Genomic DNA, 21,669 nt, shown 5'->3' on the forward strand with positions numbered 1-21,669 from the left:
TGATCTACCTACACAGTCAGCTGTGTCCAGTCCCGACTGCAGGATCTGGCGAGAGGTTTCTCTGCCATCTGTAACCCATAGACAGGAAGCCATCTCTCATATCCACCTGAGGGATATGTTCAGCTGCATTAGCCACAGCTGACCACAGGCCAGAAGAGAATTTCGCCAAGGTGCAAGATGCATTTCTTGTGCGAAGGGCGAGGTTCCCCGACGCAAACACCTTCTTCCCCCAGGAATGCAGTCTCTTTCCCTGTCAGGTGGAAGAGAAGTAAAGATGGAAGACTTAACATTAGCAGCCACAGACTGCACCACCAAGTTCTCCGGGGAGGCATGAGTGGATAAAATGACTGGGTCAAAGAGGGCAGGACGATGCTTCCTGGCCAGCTCCCTGTCAACTGAAGATGAAGAAGTGGGCTTATTCGATACTTCCAGCACAGGAACCTCTACTGCCACATTGAAGGGTAGTAGGGTTTCTTTCCTGGGACCCTCATCCAGGATGTACATTTACGGAAACTGAATTTTCAGCCTGAACGGAGCAGATAATACCAGAGTTTTGTCCACCTTGGCCATCAGCCTCTGAGAAGATGATTTAGGCTTACCGGGGGTAGGACACAGTAGAATGTTCAGGGGAGATATCTAGACCACTGGCTTCTTGGAGGTCCAGGGCCAGTCTCCAGACATCCTCACCTTCATCATAGAATTTCTCCGGGAAGTCCTTCTCTTACCTGGAGAACAAAGGCTCAAAACGAAGGGTACCTGGTCCCCCTCCGCGTAGTAGATGTCACACATCTTTGATATGAATAGTTGGAAGGGAAGAGAAGCATATTCCTGAGGTTCTTCAATGCCGACCTGCACCGCCGAGGATGAAATTGGGACTGACACTGAGATCTCATTGCACAAAGGCGGAGTCAGGCGTAGGGAAACCTCATACCTCTTTTCAGCAAGGGCGAGCATGTAGGCATGTGTGATTGGTACCGAGCAGTTACCCTGATGGTTGCAGAAGATGTAGTAGGTCCCGTCTGTATCTGGGTTGAAGGCAACAATGCCGTCACCAGAGCCAGAGGCATTGATGCCCAAGGTGACTTGGCGAAGATGTCGAGCATCTTTTGGCAAAATTGTTCCCATTCCTCCTGAGTGGAAGATTGGGTCAGAAAAGGTACCTGCTTCAGCCCCGGAGAACATCTGGAACGTTGGCTCTTCTTCTTGGAAGAGGGGGAAGAATGCCAGTTTGAGGGTCCTGTGTCTCTGTTGCTGTGCAGATGTGTTGGCCTGAGGCTGTCCATGATTGGACAGCTCTTGCCAGTTTGAATGGTGCAGATCCTTATCAATGGTGGGCTTTGGGTTGACTTCAGTGCAAATCTTGCATAAAAGGAGCCATTTGACAGATCATCATGAGAGCCAAGACCTCTGTGAAGAAGTGCGGCCTGCTGACAACCCGAGGATGAGCGATGCAGCCACCCAGCATTGCCACCAGCCAAGTCCTGGTGAAGCCCTGCTCCTTTCTACAGATCTCCAGAAGGCCCTCATCAGTGCTTTGAAACCTTGACCGGTGGGAACAATCTTTTCTGACCCCAGCTCGAGAATCCAGGCCTGCTGAGCTTTCCCTGGACCACCCGGTATACTGACCAGCTCTCTCTTGAGCTACCTTGCTGCACAGGTCTCCAATCCGGGTTCAACATTGGACCTGTGCAGGTCTTAAACTCGTGGAGCAAGATAACTGCCCCTGCAGTTTCATGCTTCCTGACCAAAGAGAAGCAGTGCAGGGCCTCCTTTGCTCTCACCATGGGGATCGCTTGTCGTCACCTGATTGTGATGACTGCCACTGTAACTCAGCTTTACTCTTTGTGACCTGAAGGTCTTCTGCTCATTGGAGGTCTCCATCCTGTCATGCCAAGGATGTCCAGCCTTCAGAACCGTCTTGTCAGAGGTTAGAACCACTGACTAGCTGGACCAAATCCCTATGCATAAATGACCTCTGCATCCGCGTCCTCTGGACCTCCATCGCCCGAACAAAGCCTTGAAGTAAGTGGGCCCATCGGATTCCAGAACCCCTGAAGTGGTTGCTGAAGAAATCGGAGTAAGGGGCTGAGTTTGCATACCTATTCATACACCCCTCCAGACATAGGGTTGAATAGGTGTAATGTCCTAACCCTGCCTCTTGTCTGGCAAAGATTGTGGGGGTTTGGCCAAGGATACCCCCTGGGCTTTGGCTAGAGTAGTGGGATTGGGAGAGGGAAGGAACTGTAAGCCCTTTACTTAACTTGCTTTTCTAATTCTAAAACATTTACTTGCAAACATTACCTTTGGCAAATCTTCTTTGCAAATCAAATAGTAAACCCTCCTGCAAAGTACATATTGTGGAACTTGTGACATGTGGGCACTAAGCCACAATTCCTAGAATGGTTGGACTTAGAATAAGAAACCTTAATCTGGGTTTTCTTGTGGGTGTATTACTTGTTTTCTAACAATTTACATACCTGTCTCACACTGGTTCTATTGGTATAGGCTCTGTTTCTCACCTGCCTTATCATAAACAGTTACTTAAAGTGTTGCTCCTAACATTGCTTATTATTGCCTAACTGTTTTAAAGGTAAAGCATTGGTGTTCTGTTAGCAGAACCCCTAAACCATGAATGTATATATGTGTGTATGGTAGTAGCTGTGTGACAATACTTACAATTTAATTGCTTAAAATGTATTCAAAGGCCTAATAAATAATTGTATATTTTTGTACATCTTCTACCTAACTTGAATTATTGTGTGTGTGTCTCTTTGTAGCCCTAGACCACTCTCACAACCTCCTCAGTCCAGGTCTTACTGCTCTGCTACCCTACCTTAACTGAGTTTGATTAGACATGAGGGTCTTCTCCCTGTTCTCTATAATAGGGTGGCTTCTCAGAATCCACACCAGGATGGATTCTGAAAAACCATCTTCACACCATTCTTCCTAGACTAACGCTCCTATTTGTGCACAAAGTAACACTCCATTCCACTCACTGCAGTCTATCAAGTCTACCCATCTGATCTGAATCCTCTTCCCATCTAAACTATCTCCCAGATTTACAGACTGCAACACAATCTAATCTAGGATACCTTAGCCCACGCATACACAAAGAAGCCATGAATTAGATGTGAAAATGACAGATGTTGAAAAATATGAGGCTTGTGTCATGCGCCATATCAGGTAGCTAAGCTTTTCCTTTTCTGTATTCCACACCAGTATGCCAGATTCTGGGCAGTTTGGTGTCCTCCAGCAGGGAGGCAGTGGATAAGGGGTGGATAGGTTGTTTCATTTGAAGGAAAGTGTCTCAACACCAATCTGCTCTTTCAAGCAGAGAAAATGCACCAATCTTGACCTGATCCGCCTCCCTGCCAGCCGGATATTTAGTGTACCCACAAAAACAAATGATGGAAGTTCACTGTAGCAGCTGAGGTCTGACAAATAATAAACAAATGCCCCTATATAGCTGAAGGTAGCCAATATCCTCTGTTTCTCATGCAGTGAGAACAGTTTACTAGGGACAACTTTTTATCTTACCGGTTCATGGCAACGATGGCAGCTCCCTTCTGGTCCTGGACAACCACAGAGAGATCAACAAGGTACTGGTTCTGGTGAAAGCCAATGGGCAGGAAGGCACTGTGCTCTGAACGGCTGCCTTTGTACACACAGAACTCGTCACAGTGGCCTGACTTGCAGCGTGTTATGATGAGGCTGAAAACCAGGGAGGCCTCTTCATCCTCAGAGTCTTGCCATCCTGCAATTACAGATGTTAAGAGAAACCTCAGAAAAAAACATCAGTACAATAATCTAGAACTAAGAGCTCTAACAGTTTATGAAAAAATACTGCCTTAGACAGGAACAATGGAGATGTGGGCGAATAACGCCAAAGGGGGAGAAGAGTTGAGCCCAAGACAAGAATAATCCCCCAATGTTGACCTCAGAGGCAGCAGCAATAGCTCACTGCTCTTCCCGTACCTCTCAGCCTAAGTGATAACTACTAGTTGTCCTCCAGCGTTCGTCCTTCTAACACCACTTCCTGAGCAGCTAGTTCCCTATTATCCTGTGCTCATGGCCTCCTCTTCATACAGTCTTGCTAATTGTAACTCTGTCTCCTCTACAGTTCTCCTTTGCTACCACCCTAAGTTTGCACTTCATAAATCAAAAAGGTTACTCACTGTAGTGAGACTAATATTCTTAGTCCAGAGTCCCATTTCCTCCATACTCTTGTGATGTCCCATGGTATGGAGGAAGGGACTGAAGAACGTTGCAAATAAACCATGATTTGATTTTCTCTTAATTCCAAGAGTGGGCATTCCCTATCCTTGCCCCACGAAACATCTCCTCCACGCCCCCCACTCAAATGTGTGTCCCGTTATCATTCCGGACTTAACATTTTAGAGGGGAAGGCAATTGGAGAAAAGAGGAGTATGGATTAAGAGTACCAGTCTCACTACAGTGAATAACCTTTCTGTACTCTTACGTCCCGTCCCCTTTCCACCATAATCTTGGGAGACTCCCAAAAAACCCACAACTAACGGCAGTTGTATACTACATTGGAAAAGGATATCTGGGTCTCCAAAAGACAGTGCTTGCAATTCGGAGATCCTGCTTGCAGAAGTAATTGCTACTAGAAACACTGTTTTAGGGACAAATAATTTCAAGGCTGTTGTCGCCTATGACTCGAATGGCTTCTGTCTGAGGGCCGTCAAGACAATGTTGATGTCCTAGGGCTATAGGGCAGCCGTCTCAGAGAGAAGTGCATCAGTAGGCCAATGAAATTCCTTTCCACCAATATATTCACCATTGTCATTACCTTATGCCCTTTCTTCAAATAGGCCCCTATCGCTGCCAAGTATTTCCTGCAGAAGTCTACGGAGACTCCGGATTCTGCCTACCTGGTTATAAACGAGAGCACATCGTCTTGGTTTGCCTCTCGTGGGCCTTTCCCTTTTTCTAGGCATCAATGGCAGAAGTGTGTCCATTTGCTATTGTACTGAGATTTGGTACTACCCTTCCTTGCTGCCGTGATTATTTCCCTATTCTCGTCGAACTACCCAGAATGACCATGCACTAAGTCTTCAAACACCAAGCTGCCAAGCAGCGTGATTGAGGGCTCAGGTATCGTCCCATCCCTGTCGCATGCAGCATAAATCAGGCCAATCGGGTGGGAGCTCAGGAGTGCAGCAATTGATGGTTTGGCAATCTAAGAACCAAAATCTTTTCGACCAGAAGGGTGTTATCAGGATCATGCAACAGTTTTGACTGCATTTCAGCCTGTGTAAATCTCTCGGAATGAGTGGGACTGGTGGAAACTCGAAGGTTCTGCCCATCCCATGGAAGTAAAAAGGCATCTCCCAGCAAATGTAGTCCTTTCCCCTTCAAAAAAGGTATATAGTTTGCACATCCTGTTGTACATATATACAATCGGTGTAACCCACTCCTGAAAAATAGGCCACAGCACCTTTGGGTTATTTTGCCACTCGGGTGGTGTGCGCGCAATTCGGATCAGGGTATCTGCTGATGTTCTCTTCCACTGGTAAGTGGCAGGCTATCAGCCCGATGGCATGATCCAGGCATCATGTCCATATTTGAATGGCCAAAACACCCTGCTTGTTCAGACAGAACATTGCTTTGTTATTGTCCATATAGATGCAAAGCAGAATGGCCTTTAAATCCAGAAAATGTATATGATGAGTTTGGTCATTTGGGCTCCAAAGGTTGTTTATCTCCCAGTTGTCTAACACCACTCCCCAGCCTGCCAATTATGCATCTGTGGCCAATTCGCCACTCGGGTGAGGTGGGCGATTCTCAAACACCCGGGTTGAGGTTCTTCTCGAGCAGTCAAGCACTGTAGGTCTGGGTGTAAGGAGAGCAGGATTGCAATCTATTTTGTTAGCGGTTGTGTCTCGGCGCATCAATGTGCTGTTTGGTGCAATTGTTTCAGGCGCATTTGTGTAATCAGGCTTGTGGTACCACTAGAATGCAGGAAGACATTAAACCCAGGTGGTATTGAAATTCTATCACTGGTAGTGCAGCAATGTTCAAAAACTGTTTGTAAATGAATGTCAAATTCTGAAGTCTTTTTGTGGGCGCATGTACTCTCTCTCACCCACACACAGACCCAGACAATTCCAAGATATCAGTGTCTAAGTTAGTGAAATCTTTGAATTTTCAATCTTCAAAGTCAGGCCCAGCGCACATTCCTGCTCAAACACCAGCTATATGGAGTCCCTTACCCGAGTAGGAGTGGGGTCCTGGATCAGCCAGTCATCCAAGTACAGATACATGTGTACTTCTTGCAGATGGAGGTGGGACATGAATGCATGCATAACCTTGGTGAAGACTTTTGCTGCCAAATTCTACCTGAAGGGTAGAACTTTGTACTGTGTGACGGGATGTCCGCCACAGATAACCATGCTCACGCTGTCTGATAGTCCAAGGGTGTTTATTAAACTTGATACAGCAGTTGCAATGGCTGTACGTTCCTAAAAGGGGATATTTACGGTGTACTGTGTTCTAAGGGAGGTGATAGCTTGGCGCTAGAGCCGTGCCTCTCTCTCAACTTCCCCGGTCTCCCACCCAACCCCAAACCCAGGCATCCGTAACGGGAGGATAGTAGCTAGCGGCAGGTGACCCCTAATGTCTCTTTTCTAAGTGTTGCTTCCCTAAAGTGTTGCTACCTGGCTCCCTAGGGGTCTTATAACTCTTTCTCACTCACATGCACATTCTCTTCTGTTCCTCTTCTATGCTGGAGGACTAGCCGTTTTCCTCCCACCACTCCGTTATCGCTTGTGTCACACACTCCGCATTCTTGCCCCCACCATTTGATGATACCTCTCCACCTGCTAGTCAATTCCTTCCCTGTCACTACAACTTAGTACTTTCATTATTATTTTCTCCTCCCTCCTTTCTCCTATGCCACCTCTTTGCCCCTACTACTCTGCCTCTACTTTTTTTTACTACCACTACTACGACCACCACCTTCCACTACCACCTCTCACTCAACCACTACTCGGCTACTCTACTCCTACTCAATTCACTCATTACTTCCATGCACAAATCCTCCACAGACCCCTCTCTCCGGTAGCTTCTGCATTGCTGTCGCACTCACCTCCTCTGGTCTCTCTGATGTCTTCATCAGTTTTGTGCCCCCACTCAACTAACCCACACTAAACAATTCACACACATTTACTTAAATACCACAGCCCCTCCCAGGATTAGATACTTAACCTGTCCAATCACATGCCTGTCTTCCCGGGGGTGGGCTCTGGGAAGAGCTGAAGAAGCTTCTTAAGGGCTTGTAAGCCATGCAACTACCTTTTTTTTCATCTTTTTATTAGATTTCCATCAAAAAATTATTCCATCACATAGAGTTCAATGAATTATAACAAAAAAATGGAATACAACACCAATAACCATTCAATAATACCAGTAATAGATATCCAAAATTCTAGTATACCCTTACCCAAATATATCAATATACTTTAGCAAAAAATGAAACAATTATAAAATCCACACCAACACCAACACACATAAAACGCCACAAAAGACAACAGGAAAAGGAGAAAAAAAAAAAGAAAACCAAAACAAAAAGGGAGGTGCTATCTCACTCCTCTCTCCCACCTTCCCACCCTCTCTCTACTTCATCACTCATATAAAGCATTGAATGGCCCCGATAATGAGAGATAATCACCCTCTTTACCTTTATCCTTCATTGAGATCTTTTCGTACTTGGACAGAACCTGGAGCTCTACCAACCAGTCCTCAACATTCTCTTCTCTAAAATAATATGAATTTTTCTTGAGCAAAAAGGCCTTATAATATTTTACCAAATCCGGATAGCCAAACCCACCCTCTTCAACTTTTTGCATCAAGACATATTTCGGGGTACGAGGCCTTTTACCAAGTCCCCATAAAAAGGATTGAAAAAGTTTGTCAATCTTCAGTAGTTGTTTCTAATAAATCAATAGAGGTAATGATTGTATTATATATAAAACCTTAGGCAACAAAACCATTTTAATCGCATACATTTTTTTTCCCATAGTTTCAAGTTCAACCTCTCCCATCTTTTAATAGATAACACAATGTTGTCTAATACCTTATCAATGTTATGTAGAACTATTTCCTTCAAGTCACCAATTATATGTATACCCAAATATTTAACACCCCCGGGAGACCATTTACAATTCCAGGACCTTAAAATTCCCTTATTACATGTTTTAGATAGATGAAAAAGTTCAGTTTTGTCCCAATTTACTTTGTGCCCCGACAGCTTCCCCACTTCTTCAAACATTTGTTTCAACAAGGATCCACATACTTCAGGATTTGATAGGAGAATCATCATTTCATCCGCATAGGACAGTATTTTAACTTCTGTTTTTCCTAAACACAGTCCCTTAATTCCCTCACATTGTCTGATGTATGCTGCTAAAGGTTCCAACAACAAATTGAACAAAAATGGCAACAAGGGAAACCCTTGTTGCGTGCCTTTAGTTAGAGTAAAGGATCCAGAAATCAATCCATTAACAAATACCTTTGCCTTAACGTCACGGTGGATACAATCAATCATTCGCATAAATACTGAACCAAACCCCATTTTCAACAGCGTATATTCCAGGAACTTCCAATTAACTCTATCAAAGACGTTTCCTACCTATGTATTGCCTCTTGAAGGTCCTGATGTTTACTTATTCCCCTGGAAAGACTTTCCCCTACCGGGGATCCCCTCATTAATTCCCCCCTCCAATCTAACAATAGTTTGTTCCACCTACCCAAGGGAGCTATGAAATGCTTTGCGGACGCCCACCGTCTAGACTACAAGCATCCCTCTCATCGTCACCTTGACGGCTTCCCAGATCAATCCCACATCCTCTATTGAACCCGCATTCCTCTAATTAAAAAAAGGGATATCTCCTCCTTGGCTATAACTCTGAACACAGAGTCTGTCAGTGTTTCAGCCCTCAGTCTTCACAATGAAATGACCGGTATCCCTTTTGTCCATGTCAGAGTGGTCAACAACGGGGCATGGTCCGAGACTATACTCCCCTATTATTCTGTGTCTAAGAACCAAGTAAAGTGCTCCCTTCCCACAAACATATAATCCAGTCTGGAATACGATCTATGGGTATAAGAATAGAAAGAATAAACCTCTCTATCTCTATGACTTTCCCTACAACATTCCAATAGTCACTTCCAATGACCCCATCCCTGTCCCACAATCTCAGCAACGTTGCACTTCAAGATAACCAACAGCATGGCCCTAACATTCCCCCTTCGACTTCCCATCTTCTCCCTTAGCAGTCTACATCCTTCTCCTGACATACCACCCCAAACTGCCCCACTTCCTCCCACAGCAAACCTCAACAACAACCCAACAAATGCACCCACAACCCTGAAGAATAACCCCCTGGATTCCATAGTTTGTATTTGTATTTTACTTATATTTCTAAAGCGCCTTTGCCACGGTACTTTACATACAGATCAAATGCGGTACAAAAAAAAAAAACAGGCGATGATAAAAAGAATTTCAAAGGAGAAAATTAAGGAGTGGTATCAAAGAGAGAAGATGAGCTTTTAACAGGAACAAAATATGTAAAGGGAGGGAAGTGCACGGAAATCAGGCGGGAGAGGGTTCCAAGACTTGGGAGCAAGGAGAAAGCGCAGAAATGTGAGGACGCAAAAGGGGGGTTGGAGGTAGTGAGAAGATGAAGATGTTGAGATTGGAGGGACCCTATGGGGTTATAGGATGAGTTGAGAGAATCAGGGCCATAGTAGCACTCGAAGACAATGTAAAGAAAGTGAAAAAGGAGGTGAGAGTCATAGGGGAGGAGAATGGCAGAAATAAGGGATGACCTAATAGAAGAACGAGAGGCAAGCAGAAAGAGGCGACTAATAGCAGAGCTAAAGACAAAACAAAGAGGAGTGAGGTGGGAGGAGGGAAGACCAAAGAGTAAAGCAGAACATTAGTGAAGCCGTGAAAAAATAGAGGAAGTGATAAGGAATTTAGTAGCGTGGCAGAAGAGGAAAGGGCGGATTTTGCATATATTAAGGAGAAGAAAGCGGCAAGTGCGGGCAGTCAAAGATATATATTAAGAAAAAGAAAGTGATGGTTCAAAAGTGACCCCAGGATTGCGTGCAGAACTGAAAGGGGGAGAACAGATAACAGAAAGAGGTTGAGGAGGAGTGGGAGAAACAGAAAGAAAGTAGACAATCCCAGTTTTCAAGGAATTAAGATCACGAAAGTGGGACTGCATCCAGGTTTGGACAGCAGAAAGACAGGATGAGACTGCGGCATGAAGAGAGTCAGAAAGTGTTGAGAAGGAGAAAAAGATTCGGAAACCGAAACAGGGGGGAAAACAGATACCAGAAAGAGGTTGAGGAGGAGTGGGAGAAACAGAAGGAAAGTAGAGGATCTCAGTTTTTCAAGGGATTAAGATCTAGAAAGTGGGAATACATGCTGGATTGGACAGCAGGAAGACAGGATGAGACAGTGGCATGAAGAGTCTGAAAATGTCGGGAAGGAGAAAAAGCTTTGTGATTCGTCTGCACAGAAATGAGATGAAAGATTGAGCAATTCAATGACAGAAAATATACGAATGGTACAAACAGAGAAGAGTAAAAGGACCCAGCACCAAACCTTGAGGGACACCATATTGGAGATGCTGGAAAGGGGAAGTGTGCCAGTCCGAAGATACGGAGAAGTAACGGTTGGAGAGACAAGAATGAAACCAGTGAGTCATAGAAATAGACACATCAAGTGATAATGTCCCAGTGGATCCTTCATAATTCCTTTAATGAATATCCACTATTGTTGAGATCCCCAATCAGACCTAATCAAGACACTTCAGAACGCTGGTCCGGGAGAGCCTGACCACAGCCAACCCCTCATGAATCTTCCACTTACTAATATATCTCACAGGATTCCCGAGCAACAATTACACCAATAACCATTCCTCCCATCAAATCTGCCAATGTATCCCTCCAACCCCTAAAACAAAAAAAGCCAGCAAGAACAGACATTATCCCCTGCCCCAAGAGCATATTCGCACTGAGTACCACACAGCATTTACTTCCACCCCTCCACCCCTATACCTCCGAATAAGCTATACGGGTACCAATTTCCAACAAATCAAATTCTGTTATAGCAATCCAGCACATGTGCCCATCTTCCACTCTCCACCAGATCAAGAACTGGACCAGCACAGTCCTCCGGGCCATTAGGCGTGTCTAGTGGAGTCCTCTTCCACAACATTGTTTGGCATTCCCAGTCCGAGACCTCAGGGGTTCCTGGATTCCAGTCAATCCCAAACCTTTTGTGCTGACATAAAGAAAATGGTTTTCCCATCCGCAAAGACTTTCAATTTAGCAGGAAAGAACATAATATATTTGATGTTCACTTCCCACAATCTTTGTCTCACTGCGTTAAAGGATCTCCTTTGCTTCTGAAACTCTTTGAGTAAAGTCAGGGAAGATCAGGATATTTGAGGGCCCAACCTTAAACTCAGGTACCAAATATGGGCACATCTGGATTCTTGTGTGCGTGATATCACTGATTAGTTATAGGGGATTGGCTGCAGTTAAGGTTAACATAGGCCTTGCTCTAAACTTAAATCATAGTAAAACATTAAGCATTTGTTAACCATAATGATTGCACTCATCCATTCAATTTTAAATGTAGAGGATTTACTCAAAATTAAATTAACAATAACATGAGTTGAATACAAAAACCACAACATAGTAGATTCTGGATATTACATATTATAGTATGCCTATCCTGCCGACACGTGTCTTGACCTTCTCGGTCCTTCTCAAGGCTGATATTTGGCATAGAACATTTAACAATTTCCAAAGTTCATGATGAGCAAATTTCCAAGTTCAACTACTCTTGTGCTCCGTATCTAATACAACATATATTGTAACATTAATGCCAACAATTAAAAACAAACTTAGTGCATCGTATTCGCAAACAATCAGTGATCAGGAAGTGAATGGGAGCGATTGGTTGAGAATGATGAAGGTCTTTTACAAATATGGGAATTGCAGTATGTGAAGATTTGCACATCCAAATTGTGATATATTTGTATTCAATGATGGTATGGAAATGTATATCAAAAACTTCATTAACTGCAAAACTAAGTTAGTTGTTGAAAGTGCGTATCCGTGAGCATTTGCCAAGTTTGATCCACCCGGATCCATGACTACCCTTGGCCATTCACTGGAGGAAAGCCATCAGATGGACGAGAAAGGCAAGAGGAGATTTATAAGTCTACAGAAAGCCAGGTGTGGTAAAAGAGGAGGGGACCAAAGATTGTTGTTGAGACAACTTGAATCCAGATTAATATGTAAACTACGAAGCACAATTGTGGCCCTTAACTAGGAACACAAAAACAATGTGTTTCTATAGACAACAGTCTGTTGTACATAAAGTACAGTATTATTGGAATGTGGAATTTGCCCTTGTCTTTTGCTATTCTGCTCTTGGAATGCCTATGTAGTGGAAATGTACATCTTTAGGGAACTCAATGATGGGAGGAGTTTGAAATCATTTATATGTGTCTAATACAGAATGGATCTTGTATAATGAATTGAACAAACTGACGAGTCTGAGATATCAACAATTGACAGAAATATTGGATATTTAGCATTTGAACCTAGAGGCCATTTACAAGGGGCCACTCCACCCATGCAAACCTTGAACACACTTTATATTAGGAGCGTATGTGTGATCAAATTGACCTAGGAATATGGAGACATCACTTATTTTAATATTCAAGTGTATAACATTGAATATGATGATCATTTCTTTTAACTATAAAGTTTTGGAAACAACTGTATTCAGTAATGTGCTGTGCTATTTCAAAGTAGAGTTTGTTTCAGAATAGGATCAGTTGCCATGTCTAGAATGTAATCAGAGCATTTGAATTAACTGGACTGCAACTCCAGTTGATAGGGGGGGGCTGCAGATCAATTTGGTAATATATTTTAAATATAGCAGAGATGAGTGTTATGAGAATATGGAAGAGGCTCGAATAAGGGATTATATTTGACAGCTATAAAGACACAAACACTAAATAGACGTTTACAGCGACTTGCAGACATTGTCACAAACATGTTTACAAAGTGACATGAAGTGACGTCACGCCCCACGTACACGTGATGTCACTTCTACGCATTTAAATAGACCCAAAATGGCGACCGCAATTGTTAAGAATGTGGCACGTCGATCCCGGCAGTTTGATTCAGAATAGGACATTATCAAATATTGGTAAGACATTTCAATTTGTATTCAATTAATGTTTATTACAGCAATGTTAATGTTAATGTTAAAGGACATTTGTACCGCACACTATCACCACTGGAGTGGTCCCCTGGCGCTCTGGCGGCTCTGAAAGAGGAGGGGAGGTTGGGCTAATAGGAGGAAGCAGGTAAAGCGCAAGAGAGCGGTGATGTGCTATTGGCGGCCTAGGCCTGGGGTGTTTGCGGCCGTTAGTCGCTGTGTACTGTTGTCAAGACTATGTGTTTTTTGTTTTGTTGTTGCAATGTAGTGAAGTTTGTGGGGTTTGTTGTGCTGTAGGTTTTGGTTGTGTTTGGTTTGGAGTTTGAGAGGTGTATGCAGAGAGGGAAATTGTTAATAGGGTTGGTTAGTTTGCGTCTCTATCCTGAATTGAGGCGCTCGGCTTGCATAGTCTCCCCTGATGCGGCTCTGTCCTGATCTTGGTCCGACTGGCATATAAGGTTCCTTACTCCTCTGATCCCCCGCATCTAACATGGTTTCTCATAGCTCCCCTTATCCTCCCTTTATACTCCTGTGGCCAGTGCACCTGCCAATGTCAGTCTCTCAGGTAGTGTGGTGATTGCCAATATCTCGACAATTCCACACCACTGTGGTACCTGGCGGTAACTAAGGGGCGGGCGAAAGTGTAGGTGGGATTGTCTGGGGTAGTTGACTCAGTCTCCGTGCGTGCCGCCTGTGTTCGTCTATCTGGTGTCACCCGTCCAAGTGCCGTGGGAGTTACCCTCTTTGGTCGGGGATGTCTGTGTCCTTTCCGGTTTAGTCATCCTTTTTCCGGTTTTGGTTTCCAGATTTAGTCTGTGGTGTTGAAGAGCCAGGTTTTTAGTGATTTCCTGAATTTTAGGTGATCTTCAGTGTTTCTTATTTCTTTTGGGATGTTGTTCCAGGTTTTTGCGGCTAACATTCAAAAGAATGTAAATATTTATAAGCAGATTATCATGAACTTTGGCAACACTAGTATAATCAACCAATTTGAAATTGAGTTTTAATTTGAAAGATCACTACATGATCGAAGTACTAATTAGGCAACAAACCCCATTTATTTTGAGGGGAGCATACTACGGGTGAGTAACCAGGTACATTTCATTCCTATAAAATGTGAGCACAGTGATTGGAAGGATGGTCCAAGTGATCATTCAACCATCGTTTTTTAGATACCAGCCAACAGCCTAGTTAAAATACTTTATAAATGAAATAAAGGAAGTACTATGGTGAGTACCTAATTTGATTAACTTCCATTGTGATGGGCATTTTTGGATTACATGTAAGAGTGGTAATGGAAACAGCACAAGTAGGGCACCCATGGGTGAATGATAAGCAAGTAATACTTCAAATTGCGTTTAAGTTTGGAATATTAGGGGTCACAAATAAAGGAGTGAAGTTAAGATTGGTTTTGAAGAATGTGTGTGAAGTATATCATAATTCATGACATGTGTCTGATATGTTATCTCTCTGTTTTTTTACTTCTCTGTTCCCTTTGTCTTCTTCCTCAACAATATATATGCATACAAAATATTGTTTATTATATGGACAAATTTGCATTTTATTAATGTTACTCTATATGTTGCATTAGATATGGAGCACTAAAGTAGTTGAACTTGGAACTTTGTTCATCATGAACTTTGGAAATTGTTGAAAGTTCTATGTCAAATATCAGCCTTGAGAAGGTTGAAACATGTGTCGGCTAGGATAGACATACTATAATATGTGATATTCAGAATCAACTATGTTATGATTTTTGTATTGAATGTATGTTACTGTTATTTTCATTTAGAGTAAATCCTCTACATTTAAAATTGAATGGGTGAGAGCAATCATTATGGTTAATGGATGTTTAATGCCCAACCTTAAACTGGCCACATTTGTGTGCCTCCTGTAGTACCGCATCTCTGTCCCTGAAGTTGAGAAATCTGGCTACTATCACTCATGGAGGGGCTCCAGGGTGTGGGATCCTCCCTAACACTCTATGCACCCATTTGAAGGTAAACAATTTAGATAGTGCTCTGATCCATGGGGTCTTCAAGATACATTTTTCCATGAACAGTTTTGTGCTTGGGCCCTTTTTCCCCTTTCGGTATCCCGGTACATTACAACGTAGGCATCTCCCCTTTGCATTCTCAGCACTATGCTAAAGGGTCCTAGTGGCCCAAACTAGGCCTATAGCTTTATTCTATAGCTTTGCCAGTGAGTCCTCCATGCCGATGACTCTTTGTTTCATTTCCGTGACTCTTTCACTCACCTTGCCTAAATCGGCCTGTATCAGTGAGTCGTCCGTACCCACCTCCAGGATCTTATTCCCTAATGGCACTCTGGATTCTTGTATGGCCAGCAAGAGGCCCTCCAAGCTAACCCCCTCTCTGGCTAACGCAGGCACTGAGCGAGGAGATTGCGCGGTTGTGGCGTGCTAAGTTTGTCCTTGGAGCCTACACATTGCTCAATTTGTTGCTGGGTTTTTACCATCACTAAAAGCACCTCACCAAAATGGAGGGTACAGACCCCCTAACGATAGTTTGCACAGTATCTTCCCGGATGCAGTTGTTTCATCAGAAGCACACAAAAAAATTCCTGAAAACTGCGCCCATAGCATTCCTTCCTTTGCCCCTACAGGGGAGGATCTGCTGTCTCCTTGCAGCTCGTGTATACCAAATGCCAGCTCCCAGGATCCTTCTCCTTAGCGTGTGTATGCATCCCCAACACTGCTCTCAACTTCACCACAGCTCCCCAGGGCCTTCTAAAGCTCAATCAGGATTGCCCGTAAGTCCTCTCATTCGCCGTCTCCTCAGAACTCCCCACAGCCTCACTGAACTGAATTTACTCGTTGATGCTGCCACGATTGAGGTGTTCGCCAGTGGCGGCTACTCCTGGTTAGCAATGCGCTTCGATTCGTTTTTTCTCTGAAGGCACTTCCATGTTCCCTCCTTTTCTGAGGACACCATTTCATTCTTCCCACACCTGACCTTGTCCAAGATGACAGCCCTGCTTGTCGCTTCGATGGAAAGAAAGACTGCAATCAGGAGCTTGGCACGCTCTGCCACATTATTTAACTGCTCCTTCACTTCCCTTACACCATCGGCATCAGTAGCCGTACCCAGTGTGCTGTAAATCAGGATATTACTGTCGATTTCGGGCACTTGGCCTTAGAGTTCAACTTTCTTATAGCTCCTAGCCACACCCCTCAAGAGTAGAAATGCTATTTTACTGACTTTTGGCTGTAAGAGATCTGTCAAGGTGTAAGGTTTCAGTTATAATGCTGTTGCTAAGCCTACCATGTGCACTGTCCTGGCTTTCACAACTCTAAATGACCCCAAGTTCACTCCTAGAGCAAGCTATCTAGACCTCTTTTTTCCTGCAATTCTTGTGCAAACTGTTCCAGAAAACCCTCCAACTGATCTTCTATACCAACTTGCTGGCAAAAACCTTTGCCTAAAGGTAGCACTGGGATGTAGCTCAAAGGGCTAGACTTCTAGCTCCTCCACCTACCTTTCCTCAAAGATGTGCCTAGTTCTCTCAAAGGAGGTTTGCCTGTCATGGCTTACACACTGACACTTGTCTTGCACTCGTTAATTGCAGGCGAAGACTGCTACAGTGGGGTTAACTGAAGATAGCTTCTGTCATCCGGTTTTGGTGGCACAGATGACAGAAGAGCTGATCATGCCAATGAGGAGGTGTCAATGATGGCCTCAAGAACACACCAACTCTCAAGGGAGAGCCAGGGGTTTTTATTAAGATTTTGGAGAAAGGGTTCACTAAGGGTCATACCTCCCTCTCGTTGCCAATGAGCTTTTCCCTCCGTAGCCCATGTACCCTTGAACCCTAAGATAGTCACTGGCGATTAGTAACCCCTACTATCTACAGCTGATTGGCTAATTGTGATGGTCTCCCTCCGGGAATTCCAAGGTGAATCCTATCCAGGCTTCCTACAAAATAGCAATAATCTCTACAATTGAATAGGTGTCTTCCAACTGCCCAGGATTCACTCGTACTTCCCTCTCATGCCCTTAGCCCTCGCCCTGATCGTCTCTCTGTCTTCTGTCTCTACCGACTAACTATTTTACAGTTTTTCGCTTTTTTCTCTCTCTTGCTCTCGGTGTCTCTCCCGCCAATCTACTCTCTACTATTCTCTCATCCTACCACACTTCTCTATTCCCTCCTACAACACTCTAATACTCCCCCTTCCACTACTATCCTTTACCCTCTCCTCTCACCACACTACACTCCTCTCCCCTCGCCTCCTACTCTCCTCTACCTACACTTTACCCCTACCTTATTCCCAAGTTACCTTCCTTGCACTCTCTCATTTACCTTATTCACTCACTTTCACTTATAAATTCCCTTACACTCTCACTAACTCTCACTCATCTTACACATACTCTCACACCCAAGTACCACTAACTTTCACCAACTAAACCCTCACCGTACACAAGCTCTCTCTAAGTCCACTTCCTGCTCCACTGCACCATCCTTCCTCTGCCTGGTCCCTTGGTCTGTCTTCTCCTCCATTGGCCTCACCCGAACAATCCACACAGATCGGACACCTGCCCTCTTTTACCCTCTTCCTTCCCTCAAGATTAGCATTCTGCATCACCTCGTTCCCCAGGCCAAATACTGCCTTCTTTCTCCCCCTGGGCCAGATTACAAGAGTCAGAAAGTAAAAAAAAAACAGGCTTTAAGCCTGGCTCCCTTTTTGTATTCAGGTACACTGGCACTTTGCAACAGCGTCCAACTATGAACAAAATCACTGTTATAGTTTGTGTCCTCTTTTGATGGAGTTTCCCAATTGGCGGTTTGATAGGTGCGGCTTTCTGTTGCTTCCTCGCCCTCTGCCGCCTATTCCCACGGTCAGTGTTTAAGTTAGGCATTGACCACAAGGACTCCCGGTAGCTGTAGTCCTAGGGGAGTAATAGACTGGCTAGTATTGTGTAGAACAGGTATGAAGTGTTTGACAGTGGTACTTGACATTTAAAGCCATGCACATGTAGGACAGAGAGTGGGGCCCTCCCAACTCTGCCATTCCTGCCTATGGGGTGTGAAACAAGCATGGTATCAAGAGAGATGACACAGACAACATTCACCATTCGGCATATCAAGGTTTACTCATTTGACAGCTTTCTTTCAGTTCAGCATTCATTACAGGCAGCATTTACTTGTGCTCGTTTGAATGGTATTCAATATGGGTAGCATTTACTTGTGTTTATTCAATTAGAGGTTTTCCTTCAGTTCAGTATTTAATATGGGTAGCATTCACTTGGGTTTACTCAATTAGCGGTTTTCTTTCAGTTTGGTATTAAATATGAGTTTACTTAAATGCAGGAACCATCACTTATTTAAAGTTCCTTCAGAGTGCTTCTTCTCCTCAGTTTCTCCTGAGCTTTATTGGCATTTGCGGCTCCAACCAGTGGCTCTCCCTGAATGGCAAGTTTCCAGACATGGCCCGGCACCTCTGTGCGGCTTCACACACGGTCCGTATCCCCAGCATCTTCTGCAGCGCCAGCTGCACCCGGGCTTGGGCACGGACAGCTTTTCTTTCTCCTCTGCTACCTGGCAGTGCCTGCTGTCCACCTTCACAGTAGAGGGTTCCCGGGCCTGCAACGCTCCTCTGGCATGTCCCTGGGAATCGTTGCCAGCGTCTCTGCTCCTTGGCTCTGTCCCAACACAGCGGATTCTCTTCCCTCTCTCTCCTCTCTCTGCTTCTGGGCTCCAGCTTTTATACTCTTTATCATTACTAACATGCGGCAGGTGAAAAGGGTTAGACTCAGTTGCCTGACCTTGTGTAAGCCTGTTAGTGTGACATGCCTGACCTTCATTACTAAGTGCATGCAGGGGACTCTTCTTCAGCCCAGTACCAGAGTGGTGTTTACAATAGGAAGTGTGCATTAGTCTTAGCTGCCTCTTCCTCGTCTCAGAACTTGATGGAAGAGTATAGGGAAAAACTGGAAAGCACTGACAATATCCCATGAAGACTGAGCGAGGGTCGGGTAGGTCAGTGTTAGTGAAGGGGGATACCATGTCTCACTATCAGGTCCCAATGCTGAAGTTCCTGCAGGAGCAGATGATAGCCCACCTAATCCACCAAACCAGTACACCCAGCAGTCAAATGTACAACTGATCAATTGACCAGATCGGGGAAAAGGGGGAAGTGGAGAAAATAACAACCGGTCAGGATCCCTCCAGTCTCCTTAACTCTTGGAGCACTGGAGAACCTGCAAATAACACATCTCAAGTTAACATTCAAAGAATTACATCTGCACTGAATTTATTATTTTCCAACTCTTGACCCTCTAGCTACCTGACTACCTCTGCTTTAAGCTTAGAGGCCTTTTGGGTGCTTGAGAATTATTGTCTTGCTGCCACTTGCAATCAGTCCCAAAACTGCTGTGCTGTAATGCTCATTGTGCCTGCATCTTCTTAACCTCTGAGAGAAACCCTCTTATTAACAATGTTGTTTCCAGTATTCCTATTCACTGTTATGTCTGGGATACTTTCTCTGCTCTCTTTCCAGAGTCCAAATGCAGTCTCTAGTTCCCTTTTCCTATTTTTTCAATCCCTTACTGTAAATTACATTGAACTGTAGCTCTAACTCTTGGCACTAAACAATCAGCAAACAGAAAACAACTGTGAGCACGTTCCTAACTGAATTTAATTTACACATAGCATCTATGCTTGCTTCCTCTTGCAGCATTAGAAAAGTCCTTTTCACGTTGCTAGTTTCACTATTAGTCCTTGCTTTTACTCGGCTGCTTCCTTTTTAAAATAAACAACAATTTCTCTCTTCCTCTACTGTTGCCTTAACTTGCTTGCGCTTGTGTGTACTTTGCGACTGATAACTTGCTTGCGCGTACCTGGAAACTGACTCGCCAAAAACGGGGAAGTCTTCGAAACTGTTCTTCATTCGCTGCAAACTCGACACGTCCTGCACAGCTATTACCTCAGCCGACAACCGCGTTCCATTGCCTCGTTCTCTTTTAGTAACTACGCCACATAACTACTGCATTTTGCCTGACGCAGCTTCCTCAACTGGACCGACGCACAGGGCACACTGCTAGGTGCTTTGCGCGAACGCAAGGAAAGTTCTGACGCGCAATGGAAAACTAAACGCTTCCCTTAATAAGCTTTGCGCGCTACTTCAATAGTTCAAACATACGCTTCTGAAGCTTATGCACGCACGCTTCCAAATAAAACTGTAGGTTAATAACAACTTATTTACAACTAATAAAATAAATGAACAGTTCATCCTTTAGATTAGAAGATAATGGGCCTCATTATGAGGTGGGTGGTAAGGGGTTAACGGCGCTGGTAAAGGTGCCGGAGCCCTTAACCCCTTACCGCCCTATTACGAGGTCCGCTTGCGGGACCCACTCTGGATCCGTTGTTTTACCAGACATCCTTAGGGGGTCCCGCGAGCGGCCCAGCATGCTAACAATGGGCCCGTCATTAATGGGCCCTTTGTTAGCATGCTCCCCATTCCCATTGAGCCCTATTGGGGCTCAAATGGGAATGTGGATGGGCCGGGTTCCCTGAATGGGGAAATACCGGGCCCTCCAAGGTCGGAATGGCCCGGTATTTCCCCATTCAGGGAACCCGGACCCGACTTTGGAGGCAGCCATGACCTTCTTAAGGGCATGGCTGCCTCCAAACTCGTAATGAGTCCCAATGTCTTTTACTTCCTTAAGGAGATAAGGATCTACTCAGAACATGCTTGCCATTAGTTTCTCTTAAGTTCCAAAACATTTCCCATGCACTACTTCGATTTTTCTCACTGTCACTTATCTGAGATTATCTCTGGCTGTTTTCTGTAGGTTGGCCAAAGAAGATGTGTCTTCAGTTCTCTAGTTTCTACTAGTAACTCTGGAGCTGTTAAGCACTGTGACCATTTCTTGGCTGATCTTGAATGAAAGGCAGTTTAGAACCTCTCCAGAAATTCCAAACTGCATCACAATAGCCTGTAGTAATCTGTAGCCAATTATTACTGAGCAGGAAGTTCACCATCATGGATTGGGAGAATATCAGCTGTCCAACATGAAGTCAAGGAAGTATTGTATTGCACTTAACTCAACCACCACCCAAAACAGCAGAAGTAAGCCACCAGTACCCTGGAACCTGACACTCACCTTCAGGCACCCTCTCGCCAATCCCCAAGGACCCTCCACCCAGGTGATCCTCCCTCGCTTGTCCACCCCACAGGGTCGGGATCCAAAAGCGATGGCCCTTGTCTGGCCATCTGAACAGAAGATCCCTGGCGAGTAGATGTGAGAGTACCTTCAGGTTTCTCACAGGGGCAGGACTGGCTCTGGTAACTGGTAGGCCTCCTGGCATAGGTTGAGAGAGGTCCCCATATCCTCCTGTCATTTGCAGCTCTCCAGATATCATGCTTGGATATA

At 44.5% G+C, this 21,669-nt stretch overlaps 1 protein-coding gene across 1 annotated transcript in view; it reads right to left on the reverse strand.

Annotated features, from left to right (window-relative positions):
• The window catches only part of PKD1 (polycystin 1, transient receptor potential channel interacting), a 1,742,473-nt gene that overhangs the window by 929,768 nt on the left and 791,036 nt on the right, over positions 1-21,669 (reverse strand). The window contains exon 19 of the mRNA XM_069647332.1: positions 3,538-3,754. Within this exon, the coding sequence (XP_069503433.1) occupies positions 3,538-3,754 (217 nt within the window). The remainder of the gene's footprint in view (positions 1-3,537; positions 3,755-21,669) is intronic.

The sequence above is a fragment of the Ambystoma mexicanum genome, chromosome 2q (genome assembly GCF_040938575.1).
Source record: "Ambystoma mexicanum isolate Mex_15411 chromosome 2q, UKY_AmexF1_1, whole genome shotgun sequence".
Lineage (NCBI taxonomy): Eukaryota > Metazoa > Chordata > Amphibia > Caudata > Ambystomatidae > Ambystoma > Ambystoma mexicanum.